The sequence below is a fragment of the Odontesthes bonariensis genome, chromosome 10, assembly GCF_027942865.1.
Source record: "Odontesthes bonariensis isolate fOdoBon6 chromosome 10, fOdoBon6.hap1, whole genome shotgun sequence".
In the NCBI taxonomy this organism is placed as follows: Eukaryota; Metazoa; Chordata; class Actinopteri; order Atheriniformes; family Atherinopsidae; genus Odontesthes; species Odontesthes bonariensis.
The window spans coordinates 30,374,676-30,395,573 of NC_134515.1; the positions used below are offsets into that span (position 1 = coordinate 30,374,676).

General features: G+C 42.7%; 1 protein-coding gene across 4 annotated transcripts in view; it reads right to left on the bottom strand.

Annotated features, from left to right (window-relative positions):
- hspg2 (heparan sulfate proteoglycan 2) overlaps positions 1–20,898 on the bottom strand; it is a 106,971-nt gene that overhangs the window by 21,520 nt on the left and 64,553 nt on the right. For 3 of the 4 annotated variants that reach the window (XM_075475232.1, XM_075475231.1, XM_075475230.1), the window contains exons 29-55: positions 20,742–20,855; positions 20,438–20,565; positions 20,218–20,304; positions 15,065–15,123; positions 14,826–14,890; positions 14,600–14,740; positions 13,709–13,900; positions 13,332–13,370; positions 12,029–12,262; positions 11,866–11,916; positions 11,123–11,206; positions 10,158–10,250; positions 9,982–10,074; positions 9,428–9,658; positions 9,018–9,131; positions 8,801–8,928; positions 8,407–8,493; positions 8,157–8,215; positions 7,865–8,029; positions 7,680–7,790; positions 7,436–7,536; positions 7,135–7,315; positions 4,410–4,469; positions 1,929–2,051; positions 1,647–1,799; positions 1,224–1,384; positions 897–974 (exon numbers count right to left, since the gene is read on the bottom strand). In XM_075475232.1, the coding sequence (XP_075331347.1) occupies positions 897–974; positions 1,224–1,384; positions 1,647–1,799; positions 1,929–2,051; positions 4,410–4,469; positions 7,135–7,315; positions 7,436–7,536; positions 7,680–7,790; positions 7,865–8,029; positions 8,157–8,215; positions 8,407–8,493; positions 8,801–8,928; positions 9,018–9,131; positions 9,428–9,658; positions 9,982–10,074; positions 10,158–10,250; positions 11,123–11,206; positions 11,866–11,916; positions 12,029–12,262; positions 13,332–13,370; positions 13,709–13,900; positions 14,600–14,740; positions 14,826–14,890; positions 15,065–15,123; positions 20,218–20,304; positions 20,438–20,565; positions 20,742–20,855 (3,132 nt within the window). The remainder of the gene's footprint in view (positions 1–896; positions 975–1,223; positions 1,385–1,646; positions 1,800–1,928; positions 2,052–4,409; positions 4,470–7,134; positions 7,316–7,435; positions 7,537–7,679; positions 7,791–7,864; positions 8,030–8,156; positions 8,216–8,406; positions 8,494–8,800; positions 8,929–9,017; positions 9,132–9,427; positions 9,659–9,981; positions 10,075–10,157; positions 10,251–11,122; positions 11,207–11,865; positions 11,917–12,028; positions 12,263–13,331; positions 13,371–13,708; positions 13,901–14,599; positions 14,741–14,825; positions 14,891–15,064; positions 15,124–20,217; positions 20,305–20,437; positions 20,566–20,741; positions 20,856–20,898) is intronic. The other variant, XM_075475233.1, reaches the window with a different exon arrangement.

Below are 20,898 nucleotides of genomic sequence, written 5' to 3' on the forward strand. Positions count from 1 at the left end.
ACAACTTCAACTGTTTGTATACTACAGCACATGGAAGTCAGAGGCCAAGCAAGGCCGAAAATGAGCTCGTATCAAGTTTGGAAACACCTCAGAGGGGAGGGGAGGGTCCGGGGTGGGATTACTGTATTGCCGGGAGTGTTGGGGCATCCATGGACAAAGCTGCTTAGCTGCAGCCAATTCAACCGTGAGGGATGCTAAACCGAGCAGTAGCAGAGGCAGGCCCTGCTTCAATGTGTGTCTGAACCCATTGATGACTTTTCAAAGCAAGCCGTTTGCTAGAGCATACAGAATTTCTGCGTGGTCGCACGGCAGAGCCTAGCTCCCCCTGGGAAAGGCTGACACAACGCAGTGGTTCTCTGAGGCAGAACTAAACAGGCCCCGAAGCCCTCAGCGACCCGAGGAGGGCCGCGCAGAAGCCAGACTAACACATAACCGAATGGGGCAGGGGGGAAGGGGGGCAGCGGACTGCGCTTGGCACAGAGTAAAACATTCTGAAATACCTAAAGTATCTACTGTATACTTAGTGCTGTTAATACACTCAATGGAACGATGGAGCTGATCTGGGAGCTGAGAACCAAAACATGTGGGGATGGTATGATGTGGACGGCACAAAACAAGACACGATGAAACACCTTAATTAATAAAACGCAACATAAAAACAAATACAGCGTGCAAAAGGGTCAACCAGACCCAGCTTGGTGGTTTTAATGGATTTGGCACCAGCAATGAATGGACTGAGTGAGCAGCTGTGGTAATGTTATCACAATTTACAAAGTGTGAATCAACGACACATTTCATCATGCATTTAGTGGACAGCGTGTGAGGACGAAGTCAGTAGTGGACAATGGAAGTGAGCTACGACACAGGACAGACAGACGGTAGACAGATGGACAGACCTGCAGCTCCTCAATACGTCTCTGTAACACATCGAGACTGTTGCTTTTAAACTGATGGAAACCGTGAGAGGGAATGGCCTGAGCAAACGGCAGAACAGGGCAGGGTACAAAAAATAAAAAAATAAATCAACAAAAAAGGGGAGGGTGGGGAGACAAACAGAAGGGAGGAAAAAAATAAAGGTAAATGGTCAAAATGCTGAAATACCATCAGCACTGGACACACCTTGAGATATAAGTAGATATAGCACAGAAAAACTTTAATACCGTTAAATTTTTAATCAATCCATGCTACGTTCATCACTGAGGGACAAGCATGAGATGGCTCACCTGTGGAGGAATTTCTCCTCCGTTTTTCAGCCAGGTGAGCCTCGGGGCGGGTGAGCCTGACGCTCTGCAGTACAACCTCAAGGTGTCCCCTTCGTGGACCTCAACATTTTGGGGACTGACTTGGACCTGGGGTTGGGTGCCTAGGTTGCCTGGGTAAGATTCTAACCAAAAAAATGCACTATGATCATTCACAGCCACAACATAGCCATATTTAAAGGTAAAAAGTCAATAACCGAAACTTTTGTTCTCAACAAGATACTGTCTGTGACATCCATAACTATGTATCATCCACTATCTAAAGGACAATAAGTTGACTCACTTCAAAACAGAAAATCTGATAATTTATGCTGAATTTTTGTGTGACAACATTCTTATGATGTAAAACATGAAATACACATGCGCACTCTTAATCAAAGTGCATACTTTGGACATAAATGGTAGCCCGTGCTGTGTGCTCGCCATGAGTGTTCAAGGCCTTGCAGGCGTACTCTCCCTGATCAGCTGGGTCCATCGCTGAGAACGTCAGAACGCCTCCTCGTATCACAGCTCTGGGACTCATTCTATTCCCAGGACCTCCTGTAACGATCACATACAGTAGTTACAAGTTTCGAGTGCAGGCATGGATTCTATCAGAATGACTCAAGTCCAATATCCCCTCAAATCCTGCAACAAGCACTTTAAATTCGAAGCCCTAACTGGTCATACCAATCCATTCGATGGCTGGGGTTGGGTTTCCAGTCACTGTGCAGCGAAGCTCTGCCCGTTGGCCCTGCTGGATATTCAGCCCCGAGGGGGTGATGGTGGCCACAGGCTGGGCCCCCTCTGCAACTGCAGGAGGAGACACGGCGGTCAAACAGAGCTCTAACATGGGGATGAAATGTGGGGAAATAAAGCGATAATGCAGGCTGGTTTCAGTTGCAGAGGTGAAGCAGAATAAGAAAATGGCAACCGCTTGACCATTGTATCATCTTGAAATGAGCTGTGGGAAGCATAAGAGAACTGATCCTACTGAGAGAGTGAGAGATGGCCTCTGCCTGTACCCCCTCCCTAAAACTTGGCAGCCGAGACCCTCGGTGCAGGCAAAACAGATGAGATGTGGCAGGCAGTATTTGGTATGGCGTCTGGTCAGATTGCTGTCAGCGCCAGTTTGGCTCGCTGCTAGACTACGTTCTCAATCCCATATGATCCCAGGGTAACAGAACAGAAGAAAGGCCTCTTTCAGTACAGAGGGAGGAGTATGAAGCTATCTAAGAAAGCTGAAAACCTCTGGGATGTTTACAGACTGGGCTGAGCCTTGGTTCTCTGACCCTAATGGCACCAATTCTGCAGGGAGAAGGGTGGAATCATCGTCCTCTGTGGGACACTGAGCAGAAATGTCACAAAGCACTAAAGGAACATCTAAAAATGACTTTGATGTTGGGTTTGGAAGTGTTTCCTACAGTTTTAGTGTGGATGTAGGGTTTAATCAGTGCAACAGGCGAGGGATCCCAAAGTACTGACACATCTCTTTTAAGATTTAACATTGTAGCACTGCTACAGGCATCGATACTAGCTTATACTATCAAAACTAGTTCTGTTTCTTACCAACCTTTGACTTATCGGCCAGATTTTTGTCTTCACTCAAATACAAGCGAGGTGAATGGATTTATATTTGTGCTGCTGCAAGTGACTATGAGTCTATGGCCCTGCAGCCTATCTGTGAATGCTAGGGCCCATTTAGTTGGCGCTAAAAAACTACAAAGCTACTATTCTCATGTTTGGCAGCAGGTGAGATATTTCTCATACTCTCATCAAAGTTTAGCAACTTAGCTTGCTAATATTTAGCATTTAAACAAGCACTTAAAGTGAAGCACAGCTGACTGTGATAAAGTGACTTTAGATTCAGCAACTTTGAGGTCACAAATCAAGCTATTGGATGAGATTGAAAATGGATTTAAAATTATGGAACAATGTGAACAGTTGTGAGATTACAAAAGTTGCAGTTTTCTCTGCAAAGTAAACAGTTGGAGGCACCAAATTCCATAGTAGTGCATTCAACAATAGCTGAGAAATTTAATTTAAAGTCACAAATGGTGGTGTTAGAAGGGGAGTTAGGGTATTGGCAGAGTCATCTTCATGGTACCTTCAATATCTGTTTATTTCATAGCAATTTATCTAACTAATGCTGAGTAAGAGGCGAGTGACTACAGCAACAATCAATCCACAGAGTTACAAAAATGGATTTCTACTACTGATCTTCTGAGGAAAGCTCTGAGGAAAGCTTTGCACACACGAAAACTAAAACTAGCTTTGTGGCTATATGATACTTTTTGGCAGTGATGGAAGTGCCAGTCAGCTACACGTATACAACTTCATGTATGATGTGTAGTGTTTAATGGGATGTATTAAGCACAGTTATGATGTTTGAAGCCCAGAGGACAGTTTTCTTTTTTTACATTACAGCATGTTTCCCGAAAAGGTAGAGGGCAGTGTAAAGGGAAAGAGAACAAAGATCATGTGACCTCTCCTGTTTCTGAATGTGGAGATTCTGTCTTACAAAAAAAAAAAAAAAAAAAAATCGGAGTACACATTTCGCTACACAAACTTGTCTAAAAAAGATTTCCCCACTTTTTTGTTTATGCCCCCACTACAAAAAGAAATGCCCTATTAGACATTTTGCAATCCCACATTTAGTTGTTTCTGTTGAGGAAGTGAAAAAAAATGGTTCCTCATAATGTTAGACATGTGAAGTATAACGGTCTTCGATTACAGTCTAGTAATTACAGTAACTGACTGATCTTTACAAAGATGGAAGGTAGACTCGACATTCATGAGGAGGTGCCCATAAGAATGAACATGCACTTTTTCCTGCAGTGATGGGCCCCAATGACCCCAAAGAGTAAGGTAGGAACCAGTAATGCTCATGTACAGTCACAAGCTTTAATTTTGAAAGGACACAAAAACTTATTTCAAGATCTCAAGTCAATTTTGCGGTTATTTAGGAGCAATCATAGCATGAGGGTTCCAAGCTGTTGTGTGTGGAGTGTAGCTTCTAGGACTGTTGCTTGGTTAATTGTACATGGGCATTAGCAGGCCACCAGTTGTATCCAGGCTGCGGAAGATGAGTGCATGCATGATTGAGGGAGAAAGAAGAAAGAGGCGGGTCCAACCAGGGAGCCCAGCAGAGAGGAAACCATGCGGACTTACGCTTTCCGTGTCCTTCAAACATTTCATAGGCTGTGTAAAACATCTGAGTCTGTGTGACCTCTGGAGATGGAGGACGAAGGAGGCGGGAATGGAGGGGGACAGGTAAACTGACAGGTCAGATCTCCAAAAACAAAACAGCAGTTTACTGTACCGCTGATCTCCGCCAGAGTCGCAGTACATCCATGTATGTACACCGTGGGTTTTTGGCCAGTGAATTCCAAATAATAAAACCACCGCACACAAACAACCAAATATTCTAAAAAGTCATGTACCTGAATTCTTGTGGCATTACTTTGACTTCATCATTCTGTATCTGCTAGCTATTCTTTGTTATTTTTGTTTCGGGTGCCATTAAATTCATAGTTTCATGCATTCAATTTCCAGACTTACCTTAGGGATATCTATTTAGGAAATAAGCATACTGCAGTGTGTTGGTTACAACTCTAAAGCAGAAAATGTTGGGACTGTGCAACAACAACAAAAAAAAAGCAGTGGTTCTTTCACTTACTTTGACTTTTACATACTTGCGGTCAACATGAGCCCACATTATTTAATGCTTTTTTTCTTGTTCCTGAAATGCTTCATCACTTGCCATCATCAATATCTCAATGCCTTTTCATTTAGATAGGAAATGGCAACGTGATAAAAAGCAAAGAGCAAAAAGCTTTACTGTTCTTATTTTTTTTTGGAATGAATTGCAGTCCAGAAATGCAAAAATGGATTTAGATTAACAATTACAATTAGGCTGGCGAGACAAAACATGAAATATGTTGGTTCTTCATGCTCTGCAATGAAATGGTTCAAAGTAAATGAAAGAATCCCTTTTTTTATTTTCATTTTCTGCACCACACTGTCCCAACATTTTCTGATCTGAGGCTTTGGGTTATTTCACACTAATCATAAACCCATCACAAACCGAACATAGCTGTAAAATAAGCAGGGGACATTTGTAACAGACAAAAAAGAAAAATCACAATACATTAAATTGCTTGGAACTAAGGAGATGAGCGGAGTCGCTCCATACGAGACATGCAGGTTAGTAGCAAGAAGCCGTTAACATTTCATCCATTTCAGCTGTTAAAAACAAGACATACAGCTTGTGGTTATATCATACCGATCAGCTAATATATTTTTAACTGGGCCCCATTCATAAATGTACAAATCGCTTTGCTCTCTTGTTATTTTAATTGTTTTTCTCTTTTTCACAACATGTTTTCACAGTTCAGATAAATACATTACACCGTGATGTGTACATTGCATCAGTTATGTGTCGTTTACACAGAGACATTAAAACAAATGAGTAAAATCTTTAAATTTGCGATTAAACAGCAATTGAATCGGTACAAATTAACAAATAAAAAGCAGTGAGGGTAAACAAAAAAAATGTGATTGTACTTAGATATATATAAAAATATATTCTTATAAAAGCACTAAATGTAAACACACATCAAGCGAGGTAACTGCATTCTCATGGCCAATTCATTTGAATAACAAAAAAAAAGAAATGTTAACGTCTCCGATACATACAGGAAATAGAAAATTCCCACATCATTAATTGAGGGTATATTAAAAAACAAACAAAACAACTGTAGGTGATTATCAGCAGAATTCAGATAAAAAAAAGTGTTACAACTTTTTTCAGCTTTTCGGATTGAAAACATTTGACCGTTTATATTCAAAAATACGAATCCAAACAAATACGCAACGATTGTACCGTAGTTTTACAACCAGAGTAAAAAAAAGTGAGTTTAAGCAGTTGCATTTTGTCCATTGACATTTGTTTTTTGGAATGATGAGGAGTGTACCAACAAGTTATGTCAAGAAGGAATACTGGAGGCAACAGAACAAACCACAAAAACAAACTAAGAAAAAGAAAACAACTGGAAGAAGAAAAAAAAAACCTGGGGTATTGGGGCTTCCTCCTTTCCCCCCTATAATGCAGATACACTGAAGTCCTCTGTGAACGTCTGTTGCAGAGTCACGCAGCATTCATCGTGGCATCTGCGTTCCCCCTCATCATTGTACACTACAGTTTAAGCAGGAGGAGCCCAGGAGCCCAAAGTTAAAGACAAACACCAGAATCCAGCACCCTGCTAGTAAAACGTTTGGCAGCACCAATGCAAAGATCTACCAGTGATCGACAAGCAACCAAACCACCACCGATTAATTCAACCCGCATAAAAAATAAAAACCTGCTGTAGCTTCAGCAGATTTAGCAGAAAGCTTTAATCACAAATCACAAAACCAAGAGAGTTGATTTGGTCTTTGGTGTGCCCATTAGTGAAATCTAAATCTGCCCGCTCGACCTCATGTCATCTGGAAATTTTTCAAGGTTTACAGGTTTAGTTATTACCAAACACACAAGCTGTTGTCTCTATATAAAGTCCAGAAAAAAAATCAGTAATCAGAGACATACAAGGCAGCAGTTGTGAAAATAAAACGGCAAGAGCTTGACTGGCAACAGAGGAAGATATGGATTATATGTGCGATCTGAGAGCAGAGAGCAAAAAGCACCGAGAGTTAGACCTGCAAGCTCAATACGCTGTTAAGCCAAAGCTGAGAGTTTACATGACACAATGAAAGATGCAGTCAAACAGAAGCATGCACCATTCCAAGCTGAAGGAGGGGGAAGGCTCGAGCTGAAAGGCGAGAATCTACAGGAGCCAGAGCTGGGATGGTAGCAGGGGGTCATGGGTAGTGGAATGCCGTGCCGAGGATCACAAACCTGGCACGTAGAGGATGGCGCTGCCCTCGTCCATGGCAAACATGTTGGAACCTGTGCAAACATAGACGCCTGCATCCTCGGGCTGGACGTTCTGAATTGTCAGGATGCCGTTGAAGTCCATGGCCCGGTTGGGAAGTTTCCCAACACCCTTCCGGGTCCACACCAAGGTGTAGGCTGGTGACTGTGAAGGAGTGAGCAGATCGCAGGAGGGATGCAATCGGTGTATTTGTGTAAGTAAACAGACTGGCAACAAACTAACAAACAAATAAAAAATCAGCAAGTAAAACAACATCAGTCTTACCTTGCTTTTTGCGGTACAGATGAAGCTGACAGTCGACCCGACTCTGACAGTCTGGGATTTAGGCTCCTCAACTGTGACCTCAATGGGTTTAGATGGGCCACCTGAAGAAAAACAGGGAAATTACACCACAGTGATGGTTCCAAAAGGGAGTGATATTACTCAAATGCTTCAGAGGTGATATATTGAGAATCCTGTGACTATTCCAGCTAATACAGCGGATGCTAAGAGAGAGAGCCACACACACCTTGGACAATAATCTCAGCCCCGCTCCTGTTTGTGCTGCGCTGGTCTCTGCAGGTGCAGATGTAGATGCCAGCATCGCTCGGCTGGACGCTGGGGAAGTACAGCTCTGCTCCTGCGCACACACACATAAGTGGTGAGCGTGAAGTCGTTTCAAAAAGAAAACTTACAGAACATGTTTTTCCATACCTTGTTTGCGTCTGTCAGCACTGGCGGAGATGGGCCGCCCATCCTCTCTGGACCAGTGGAAGTAAAGCGGAGGAGCTCCGTGCACCTGACAGCGCAGAGTGACGGGGCTGCCCTGGGACGCCTGGAACCTCTCTGGATAAACTTTCACCACCAGGGAAGCTGCAGCTGTTAAATGCAAATGGTCGTGATAGACTCATCAAGCATTGAAAAATACAAAAAAAATTCTACTAATAATGACATTGTTATTTTTCAAACATTTGGGCCGATTCTTCATAGTTCCACGTAATCTTACCATCATTTGGACGACACTTTTCTCTCTCCTGTGGGTTGCCAACATAACCCGGAGCACAACTAAAGAAGACAAAAACACACAGAAGTGTTATCTTTGTCTAACCTTGTGCTGAAATTGGTGTAAGGCGATGCTGTTTATGTATTCCTTTTTTAATATGCTATAATTATTCAAACAGCCCTCAAAAAGAGGAACATCTTGAAATGATATCAGTACGCATTTTGATCCGCATCAGAAGAAAGAACTGCCTTACCGCTCACAGTACTGGCCGGTGTAGCCAGGCTGACAAGCAGTACACTGGTAGCCTCCATTTCCGAGGCTCTCACAGGTCGGGGAGAACCTGTTCCATGAGTTACACACAAAAACAGGAAGCTTCAGTGTAGCTTTAATATCAGCTATACAATCTCAAATGAATTGACTTACAATAAAAGTAATCTTTAAACTGAATTCAGAGCGCACAAATAAATTCTTAATGAAGAAAAAAAAAGCAAAGACAAATTAACTGTCATCGAAACAGGGAGTGACTCTGAAGTCCAGAAATAAGAAGTCGGGGAGGTTTTCTGTAAACAGAAGAGCTGGACACAGAGTTGTCCACAGCTATAAATGGAGGCGGAATGTGAGCTCTTGGTATGTGTGCCAGTACTTACTGGTTGTCTGGGTCAGTGTGAGGGCAGGCGCAGGGCTGGCAGTCCTCAGGAGTGCCAACAGTTGCATCGCCGAAGAAGCCAGGGGCGCACTGCTCACAGAAATCCCCGTGTGTGTTATGCAGGCAGCTCTGCAACGAGATTGCTTTTACAAATCTGTACATCTCATCCTTTCATCTTGAGGCTAATATCGGTCACGTGCTATTCTCATGCTTCGTACCGTGCACCTGCCAGTCTCGGGGTGGCAGGAGTCAGAGTGGCCATTGCACTCGCAGATCTCACAATGTCCCAGGTATAAACCTCCTCCTGTACGAGTGTATCCAGGTGCACAATCCTAAATGTGACACAAGGTGATTTAGGCACAGTTATAAATTAGGGCATGCATTTTTTTACATCCGCTAAAACAAGGCAATCGACTCTTTTGTCATAGCCAGAGGCTGCTGCCAGCTGCTCACCAAAATGTTAAATGGGACCCACTGTGTTACTTTAACCCAGAAACTTTAATTCAGTGTTTCTTAGACAAAGACATCTGACACCTTTTCCCAATGAAGCCTACATTGCTTCCATTGATCTCAACCATTCATAAAAATTGAGATGAAGTCTCATTTCAATGAAGGGATGAACAGTTACCTGGCAGGAGAGTCCCTGGTACTGAGGTGGGCAGCGGCACTGCTCCACCTCTCTGGCCTGTGCCAAGCCTGTGTTGTGGGTCACGGCGACCTCCATGCTGATGTCGGAGATACTGGAGGAGCGCATCTCAGTGGAGTAGGAAGCTCGAATCAGGATATCGTCCAGATCGGCAAGAACCATGAGTAGGTGCTCTCGGGTGGCAGGCATGCCATCAGGTCGACGCCATCTTTCCTATGAAGCACAAAAATGGCTGAAGCAACTTCCATGTATAACAAAACCATCTCCAGAGTCATTGCTTTTCCTTTAGCCTCATATACAGATCACATGCTCACTTTAAGTCCACCTATTTCATAGTTAGCATCTACTCCTTTAAGAAAACATACATGGAGGCTGCTGAATAAGCAAATAATTTAAAAAAAAGAAGTATATAAACGGTTGACCCCAACAACTACTTGCTCATATAACTATCTCGTGATTTCACTTTCAGCGTATAATTGATACACAATAGGTGTTATTGCTGTACTTTTGGTCCTATGCTGTTGTGAGCCACTCACCTCTTTAAAGACTATCTCAAACTGGTTGGTCTCTCTGGTGCCTAACAGCCTCCTCGGCCAAGGCTGACTCGTCACCAAGGTGATATCATTACCCTACAGGAACGACACGGGCAGGTGGTGAAGAAATCCACGTAACAGGGACAGAAGACAGTAAATCAGCTTGAGGGCATACTCACGATTATCTGGACGTCAACATCGTCGAGGTACCTTGCTCTTAGATCAGCCACGTAGGAGATGGTGTATTTAAGTGTACCACCATAAGAAACCACCTGTAGCGTTGAAATGCACAAAAAATAAAAAAAAATAAAGGTGCGTCAATTAAAATCAACATCATCCTCTTGCTAAGTTATACTTCTTTGGGAATGACTTAAAATCTCAAAGTCAGGGTTGCTCAATCTTGGGCAAGTTTCCAACTAGGATAACATCTTTTTTGGTGTTCTTTTTTTTCCTTGTTGAAAGATGAAGACTCCAAGTTCTTAAAGGTCCAATTTGTCATCACATTCGATATCAAGCAAGTGTTGGTGAAATGCTGCTCATATCAACAACAGTTCTTAATATTAGCCTCTAAAAACTTAAACAAAGAGGAAGGGTGCAACAGTGAAACCCAGAGTTTATTGAGTCTTTAAGCGATGGCGGAGTAATGACACAATATTGACCATCTACCACCTGCTGGCTCTCCATTATGTTACGTGGCTGTAACCATCTGTGGTGTGGCCTTGAGTAGAAAGTGGTACTGTATTTCTGTGGTATTTGGACCAAAGCCTGTCATAGACATTTCATTTGGACCTCAGGAAATTGTACATTGTATATTTCTTCACAAGCACACACAAACATTACATTTGTATTTTCAGGATTAAATCAGTTTATATTTCAAATTGTATGTGGCACGAAGAGCACACATGGGTCATGAAAATAATGTGACATGATAGCACAGCACAAGGCCTCTCCTCTTTTAAAAACAGAGGAATGTATTGCAGGAAATCAAGGGCATTCTTTGAGGGAGGACTGGGGCTGTTAAGTAAACAGGATGAGCGAACAGGTAAAGGACAAAACAAAAAGTAGGAAATAAATGGTACAGTATTTTTGCAGGGGTCGTCCAGGACACAGGTGGGGGCTCTTGCCCGGTAACTTCCACAATTACCTTGTCCCCCCTGAACTGTTCTGGGAGTTGCCAGTAGAGCACATCATCCTGCTGTGAGTTGAACCCTCTGTAGACCAGAGCGTACTGAGAGGCGAAAGGGGGAAGGAGAGGCATGAGAGAATAAGCCACAGGCAGAGAGAGGCAGAGAGGCTAAATCAGACAGGAAAGCAGTACAAGCAGGCAAACATGGAATAGAGGAAGCCTGATAAGTATGACATACAGATAAAGTCTTTAACCACATGTTCTCTGCGAAACACTATTCTTTGGAGCTCACATTATGTCTTGTCTGACAAGTAAAACTGCAACTTTTCCTGCCAGTAATGTAAAAATTACAGCTTAGGAAGTTTCTGAGTCAGAGGCAGCTTTAAATCAAGTAACAGTATAATGACAAGCCACTGTCACAACACTGCTACACTGCACTCCATGACAGCAATGGCTCACAGCTATTTGGTTAACAATACCACCTGACTTATTGGCGGAATTGTAGTAATTATCCATTCTTCCCTACTCACAAACCACTGTGCTATGTTTTACTTAAAAAAAATAAATAAATAAATGAAAAAAATATCAGAATTTCAACATGCTGTGCAAACTAAAAGTTCACGTATGAAGAAACAAACAAACAAAAAAAATTCTGTGGTTATTTCATTTTCAAGCCTTTTCGTTTAAGACAACAGCTTTCCTACAAGAAAGTGCCAAAAGCCAAACCATGACGTTATTTATTCAGTCATGCTACCGTCTACCTGGCTGCTGCCACCAGAAGAACCAGCATTCTTGCTCACTGTGTTCTTGCTCTGTTGATCCAAAGCAAAACCAGATCACAAAGAGAAAGTCACCGATATGACCGAGAAACAAAAAAAGTCTGTCAACTGCACGAGACCTCTTGCAGACTCTGACAGAGTGTACCTGCAGGTGAGGAGCATAGCCTGGGGAGTACGGCTGTGGCCGGGTTGGTCTAACTGAAGAAGAGATACCAGACGGGAGAGAGGGGCTCAGGTTGCGCAAAGACCATTGAGAAGAAGAAGAAGTTGGGACCCGGGAGGATCTATGGGAGGATTTAGAGGGAAAGGAACCAGCTTGTCCATGGGAGAAATTAGACAGGAATGCCCAGACCTCAGCATCCAGTTGTTTGACATCACCCTGAGGAAGCGGGGCACGGAGAGGCAGATGCTATGTAACCATGGCAACGGTCAAGATGGGAAAGGTAGGGTCTGAGAATTTAGTTACCCCTTTGATGGATAATGCTCAAAGAAGGGGGTCATGCAGTGTGATGAGTTTGTGCTGTTGGATATGTGAAGATGCTTTAACATAACCAACCAAACATCCCATCAACACCCTCTTATGCTTCAGAAAGTTACGATGTTCCAACCATGCCAAACCTCTTTATAACTCACATACATGCAACTGCACACAAGATCTAATTCAGTAATATGTTCCTGTTGAGATTATCTGAGATTATCGTTATATAGATGAAAAACTACAGTTTATGATCTATGGATGCCAACAAACTCTCTGTGGGTTAGCATACATTCACAGAAATACTGTGCATATGTCCATCTCATTAGATGTGTGAGTGTTGCTTTTACTACAACAATCTATCCTACAGTGCAGTTTACACCAAAAACCTGTCTGGCTCTTTAGTATCTTTGGGTGGCTTTCCATTTGATTCCAAATGGAAGCATCCTTCTTTAGCTGCTCCTCTCGCAAGTACGAGTCTCTCTATTGATGCGGATGAAGGAAACTCTTTGATCACTTTCCCTCTCACTGAGCTCATGGTATTTGCAAGTGTTGTGGCAGTGTTAGTGAGGCAAAGTAAAACTTTATGAAGCTCTGAAATGGACCATTAATGATCAACGCATGTTCATGGCTCTTGTGATGTGAAGCGGAAAGCTAATTCTGAGTGGAATACGTGCAGACATGTAAGTGGTCAGTCTTAGAGAAACTAATCTATCAGCTTTAGTTGTAAACTCTTTTAAAAATCTCATGCCTCCAATAAAATATTCAGTCAATGATCACAGCCACATAACATGCCATGTACCTAGAAATACTTGACATGCACTGCTTAATAAATTCATACACCAATCATTACATGACAAATGCCATATGAAGAATTATTTGAGACAGTGCAGACCACACTGGTTATATGAAATCACTAGATTTCATATTATCAAACTCGTCACCACATCACAACCACTGAGTGACACCATACCTGCTCTGCTCTTTTGAAACGAGCAAAGTTTGAACCTTTCTATGGAGAACGTAGGGAGGGGCAAACAGAAACAAAACGGAAAGCTATATTAAGTAAATGAACACTGGGGTTATCATATCTACATACATTACTTCAGCCTTTGAAGAGATTTAAGAGAGATTTAAAAACGACACAAATGAGAAATAAAGGCAAATAAAATGCACACAGACCGAAAAAGCTGATTGCATTAGTTTGATAGGCAAAGATTTGAAGTAAGAAAAAGCTGCAATAGGGAAAAAGGCAGTAGAAAAAGTAAGAAGTCTACAAGCTTCTCAGGGGCAACTCAGCCCTCATATAACAGCACTGAGCCTTTCTTGTATTTTCTTTGGGATACTGACCTTATCTCCCTGGTAACGATCTGGAAGCTGCCAGTAGTGTGGCTCCTGTCCCAAGTAGTCAAAGTTGCTGTAGGACAGCTGAGTGCCTTCAGTGGAAACCTCCACAGTGAAACCAGTAGAAACGCGATTGGTTCGCTGGCGGTTGACCAGAGCAAATCCCTGGAAGTCTCCTCGAGAAAAGACTGAGGACACCTGTATGAGCAAAAGCTTTTATTCAAACACGGGACATCTTCAGACCTGGATACATAAAATGTCTGTGCCAGGACCGAGATCGTACTTAGTTTTGTCACACATCCCTTTGGATCCCTTTTGATCACATATATAATGATATAGTGTAATACGTTATGTTCTTTGGTTTATCTGAGGCAGTATTTACCCAACTCTAAGACCCGGTGAGGACCAAATGATTTTTCTTATGTTCTGAGATATGAAACCTCAGAAATCAAAGATTATGTTTTGTTTTCACAACATTTTATCCATATACTTCAACACTGAGGAAATTATTACATTATATTATTAACAGATTGTACACCCAGGAGTAGTTCTAAAAGACTCACTAACTCATTAAGATTAATTGCTTACATCACATTACTGCATACATTGGCACGTATACCATAAGAAGACCTTTAGTCACAACATAACTAAAGGTGACTGAGATCAACATGATGTCACTGACTTAGAACCACTCATAGCAGGTATGATGGAAGCGAATTTAGACTTCCCTGCAGCCAGACCACACATCTTATCTCTGAAATGATCTTTCTTCACTGCTGCATAGCTGCCAGTGTAAATGTTTATATAATTAGGTTGTTCCTAAATATAAATACGTTTTTCCTGACTTATGTGCCACTGCATGGTGCTTGTGTCGGGCGTCCAGTTCAGAGGCCTTACCGAGTGTCTGTAGAGTGCAGAGCTGGAGCACTGCTGAGTGACACCCATACAGAAGCAGGACAAGCAGCCATCTTTGTTTTCCAGACCAAGGTGGAAGGTTCCAGGCTTACATCTGGAGCAATCTGGGCCCTCAACATTCATCTGTAATAACGACAAGCAGTCAGTCCACGTCAGGACATCCATAAGACGGAGTTTGTGTAAACAAGAAGTGTCTTTGTTTCATCACCTTGCATTGGCACACACCACCAAGGCAGCGTTCACTTCCTCTTTCTTCACAGTTAGAGCAGTCACCTTTAACGAGGCAGCAGAACAGATTCTTACTGGATGTCGTAGCTTTCTACTAACAAACATTTTGTGAAACTCCGTTTTTGTCTGTAGCATCAGTTAGAATGAGGTGTGAGCTTGGATATAGAGCTGTGTCCGTAATTTTCCTTGATCAAAATGCGGAATTTACCATTGACTTACCATTGACTACACTACATCTTACTCCAAGCAGCGGGTTACCAACATATCCAGAGGCGCATCTAAAATGAAAACAGACATGTGTTGGAGTAAAAAAATCCCATCAATGAGGACACAAGAAGCTGGGAATTCTGCAAGAAGTGATACATCTGTTAAATGCTATTCTTTAAGGGAATGTTGTTGACCCAGAGAAAAGGGCCTAGAGACAAGGACCAACAAACTACTCCATTATTTCATCCAGCAAGTACACACATCTACCTCGAGCACTAGTCATGTAGTCACATGAGCTAAAAATCACAGACTTCCAGCCTTTGCGCTATATTCTAACAGTATTTCTAGAAGGAAAAAAAGAGAACACAGCTTGAACTTGAGATGGATGAAGCGTTGCATTGGCTAAAACTTTCAACATGTCGCTGATGTTGATTCCATCTCTTATGTAAGTGTTGCGCAGCTGAAACCAAGTAAACTCATTTTTTTTAAAGGATTAAAAGAAATTCAGAAAAAAACATCACCAGAATTTAAAAATGAATAAGCTTAATGAACACAGAGCTGATATCAGAACCGACAAAGCAGAGTTAAGGACAGATGATATGATGGGCCGAAGATAAAGACGCTAAGCAGGTAGAAAAAAACCCCCAAAACACTGATATCCTGATATAGCCAAGCAATGCACCAACAACCTAAGCAAACGCCACTGCCACCAGAAGAGAGGCCGGTGCAACCCCAGATCTGTGCAGGTTGCCCTGAGGGTCAGCTGCGGTCTTGCTTACCTCACCTGAACTCTGGCAGGTCCACAGGTCAACAGCCAACAAAGACGACTTCCTTGCTATGAGCTTGCTTTTGGAAACCTTTTTAAAACTAAAAACTTACTCCTGAAGCAGACAGTAGTTTCTAATGAGCTAATTCATCACGCCAAGTCAGAGTGATTTTATAGATAATTCACAGAGAACTACAGAACACATCTGAATGAACAAGTTCTTATGAAAAGTGGTCTACACGTGAGTCTGAAATTTGGGGGTTATCAGTTCCAAATACTTCTATGACAGATCATGACCCTGACCAAGACTGAAAGTTTTAAAATTTCATGACCCGCAGAGGATGATTCCACTTGGCCTCATTTGTGGTAGCACGACACTTGTGTCTTATCACTTTCCATTAAAACCCTTGAGCTTTTTGTCAATATCAATCCATGCAATAAAATTACCCACCCACATTCCTGAGTTTGATTCTATTTAGCGCAAGGGCTCTGTGAGGATGTACAACCCTTAAACACAGTAGTGCTTTGAGCTAAATGCTAACTTGCTCCCCACGACAAACCTCATCTCACAAAAAAAGAAGAAAAGAGTTGGATTTGGTCACCAAAGCAGACTAATGTGCATTCTAATCTGATGATGTTGCAAGATCAATAGTCAGAGGATTATCCCAACTCTAAAACAAATATCCTAATCTAAATGTCATTTCTTCTAAAACCACAAATGTCAACATTTGATGGTGCTGGAGATAAAGTCAGGGAATCGTTCATGTCAGCAGGCTTCATCCTCCAGGAAGCATGAAATGTATAATAATCCATCCAATTGTTTTCAAAATATATCGATCTGGATGAAGGTAGCGAACCAACATATTGTCATTCATAAAGTCAAATCACTGGAATGGTTACAGACTTTTACCTTAACGTAACAAAAAAAAAAAAAAACTTTCACACAGACCATTTAACAATGCAGCATAATGGACTACAGAAGCAGGATGATAAATTATTAGTCTGTAAGATGTTTTTTTTTTCATCCTTAAACTATACAAACTAATTCTTATGAAACAAGACAAAAATTTTAAAAATCGAAAAAGCCCCATGACTGTTAAAACTGACGTTCCTGGAAAACTTTGCATCTCCACTTCGGACCTTCATTAGTGGCTTAAAAGCACCCTCTAGATGTGCACTGTACATACAGGTAATAGGATAGATCAGCCAGGTAAATTATTCAGTAAGAAACATACTGTTGGAAGATTTCAAACAAATAAAGTGATTTTGCACCCAAATCACAATGACATGGAGGTGCAAGGCTTTTCCAGGACACCAGGACATACTCATAAAACATAACCCATAAACCCATAAGATAAACCGAAGCAGGGAGGATGATGAGAGTGAGACTGGATTAACAAAGCAATGGGGCTCAAATTTGAGGTAGTCTAGCTAAGACAACTATGACATGAGAGGTACTGAATAATGCTAAGCTATCCCTTCATGACAGGATTCTGTGCAATCATTCTGACAATATTCTGTTAATACAGCTTAAAAGCATCAAAATGCACACCAGCAAAATGTCAAACATCTCAAAGTCCATGTAAAAACAGCAAAAATAAATCCCTTCATTTAGTTCTTTGATGTGGTTGGAGGAACAGAAATACTTATCAGAGCACCAGGATCAGAGGCTGAAACCTTTAACAAATGTGGGGAAAAAAAGCAAAACACTGAATCACAAAACACAGTTCCTTAGTCATCTGGGATAATTTTGATGGGAATGGCCAGTTTTCCCAAGACAATATGAAGAGAACCCTCCTGATTCTTTCTCTGCTTTGAAGACGTGTAATCTCCATTTAAGAGCCTCAGCAGGTCCAAAGCACCAGAATTGTTAGTTTTCCTTTTAGGCTGTGTCTTTTTTGTTGTTTTCCTGACACCAGTGGCCTTGGTTTTCAAGGGAGTGGATGTCCTTTTCACTGTTGTTGCCTTGTTTTTAGCAGGACTCGTCCTTTTTATTGTAGCTTTAACTGTCCTGGTGGTAGAGGTGGTAGTTCGCTTTGCAGTTGCAACTGTGTCTTTTTCCCTTTTCTCATTGCGGTGGGAGTTTCCCTTGTGAGGCTTTGGCAATTTCTTCGCTTTGCCTCGAACAGGTGCATCTGATCTAAAGGCCTTGTTACGGGCAGTGCTCTTGATAAGTGGTAGCGAATCCTTTCCATTTGCCTGGTGAGGCTGTTTATGCAGCTGAGTCTGGGTCACAGCAGGTTTGTGAGATGGTGGGTCCAGCTGGAATTTAGTGATTGCTGCCTCTTGTTTAGCTTCTTTAGATTTTGTTTGCCTTGGCTGTGAAACATGTTTAGACATCCCAGAAGACCTCCCACTCTGTGGCCTCTTTGTTCCAGGCCTCACTGTAGTTTGCGATGTAGACTTTGGAGCAGTCGTTGGCCGGACTGTTGGCCTTGGTGTCACGTGACTTTTGGATGATCCAGTGACTGCTTGAGGCTTTGCAGTATTTTTCACTAACTTACTGATTGCTGCTGATTTGACTTTTCTATCTCTCTTAGGAACGGAAACAGTGCGTTTATTTGTGAGGACACCTGGGGTGGGAACGCTTTGTGAAACGGTGGCTCTGCTCTTAGGTTTACCCTGGATGGTCTTTGATCTGATGGCTGGCCTTGATGTGAGAGAACTTGTGGATGATCTTACAACTCCTTGGGGCTTTGTAGTATTTTTCAGTGGCTTAGTAGTGGCTTCTGGTTTGACTTTTCTATCTTTCTGAGGAGCAGAGACATGAATATGTTTCTTTGTGAGGAGGCTTGGAGTCGGTATGCTTTGGGGCACCGTGGCTCTGCTGGTGTGAGGTCTTTCAGTTGGTACAACTTTGATCAGAGACTGAGATGTTGAATGCGAAGGGACAGCAAGGACTGTGCTGAGTGGAGGCAGAAGCCTCTTTTCTTTGGCTGAACGGGAGATGTGCCTTGTACGTTTCATCTTGTTCATCTCCTGAGCTAGGGCTGTGAAGCCATCAATTAGAATCTCCAGCCGTCCCTCCAGTCTGCTCAGACGAGCCTCCATGTCGGTGTAGCTCCCCTCTAGCTCTGTAACCTTCTCGTCCTTCTCTCCAGCCGAATGGATAGTGATAAGCTCCTTCAGCAGGGAGCTAAGATGACTCTGCTGGTCCTCAATTCTACGTATGTTCTCCTTCATATCAAGGGTATTGCTTTCTAGCATGCTCAGGCGCTGGTTAAAGGTGTTTAGGTGAATCCGAATCAGGTGCTGAAAGCTGGAGTGTCTGGTTTCTGGGCTGGGTGTGAAGCGTGGTGGAAGTCTGGATGCCGATCTGTTGGGGGTGACTGAGACAACATTAACACCGATGGCCTCAATAGATTTTGTAGTGTGATGGTGAGATGAAGTAGAAAGCAAGGCTCTCGTAGAGATAGCAAATGTTCCTTCTGTGGTAACAGGCTTTGGAAAATCAATGTCATCTTCATCATCATCATCATCATCGTCATCATCTCCACTGCCATAGGGCCCCATCTCTCTCTGCCAGCTGAAATTATATACTGGCTGGGCTCCACATCCCGCAGGCAGGAAGCCGTCAGTGTGTTCTTCCAGGAACAGTTCCCCACAACTGTCAGCAGGCGGCATTTCTTCTCTTAATATCAAAACAGCAAAATCAGGTGTGATGCAGGCAGAGACATGTCACAATGAATGACTTACACCCAGGGCACCCTGTCATCTTTGCCCGCCCTGCTGCAAAGATTCATCAGCCAGACAGGAGTTCGCATAAATGCCACATTTACATTTATGACCCAGAAGATACATTTGGTCTGTGCACAGACAGAATTCACACTGTACAATGTCACTACCAGCAAAGAACAAAGCTGAAGCAAAAAGCGTCCTCTGACAAGGGCTTTTGGAGGTAAAGGACAGAAGAAAGCATACATTAGATTTAAAGCCAAACTAAAGGTTTCCTAAAAAAAAATCGCTTTTTTTCCACAAAACTTAAAAACCGACGGATGACATTCTAAAAACCACCAAAGGTCCCTGATCTTTCAACAAAGACACATTATTCGGCCACACCAGAAATAACCTTACATTTTCCAAATCGATGCATCTAAAAACACAATACGATGCACCAACAAATGTGGAAAAAAAGGACATAGTACAAAACTGAGGCACATAAGATATTGGGTTGCACAAATCTGCATCTCCCATCCCTCCTCAACAACATTCAATCACAGCTGTCATGAAAAACGAGAGACATTCCCTTATCCCTTTCCTGTGAATGAAGCCAATGGGTGCTAATGCCAGTCCCCGCTAACCCTGCTGTCGGCCAGCCAGATAACCCCAGACACTGAGCAGAATCAAGACAACTGAGAGGAAGACGGAGAGAAGAACAGGTCGGGAGAGCGTAACGTACCTTTCACAGCGTCGGCCATCGAATCCAGGAGGACAGTTGTCGCAAGTTGGCTCACCATCAGAGTCCAGAAAGCAAGTCGAGGAGAATCTGAGCAAAAAGAGGACGAATTACATCTCGAGTATGCTGCTGCTCTGCACACATTTTACTCAGACTGATGTTACACAAACGAGAGCATGAAATACAAACAATGAATAAAAAGTCATAATTAAAAGAATTGTACTGATTGTCAGATGTGATCCCAGGACATGGGCAAGGCCTGCAGGCCTGAACGCCACCCGTTACAGGGTCTCCATAAAAACCAGGCTGACAGCGCTCACACCTCGACCCAGCAGTGTTATGAAGACATTGCTTTAGGAAACACACAAATAAAAGTGGAGGTGAGATACATGGAACAACTGAGTACAGTCCTCGTGTTTTCACATGTTGGGATGAGCCAAGAAATCATTAGCACATTCCACTGATGAGATCAAAGCAGGTTCTCCACCGACGGTGGATTAAGAGAGGAAGAGTAGCACGGGACCTACCAGACACCTGCCGGTCACCGGGTCACAGCTGCTGACGTGACCATTGCAATCACACCTCTCACAAGTGCCCAGGTAAAGGCCAGAGCTGGTCCGTGTGTAACCTTCCTCGCATTCCTGCAACAGCACGGAAAATTACCGCAGGTAGGAGAGATATGAG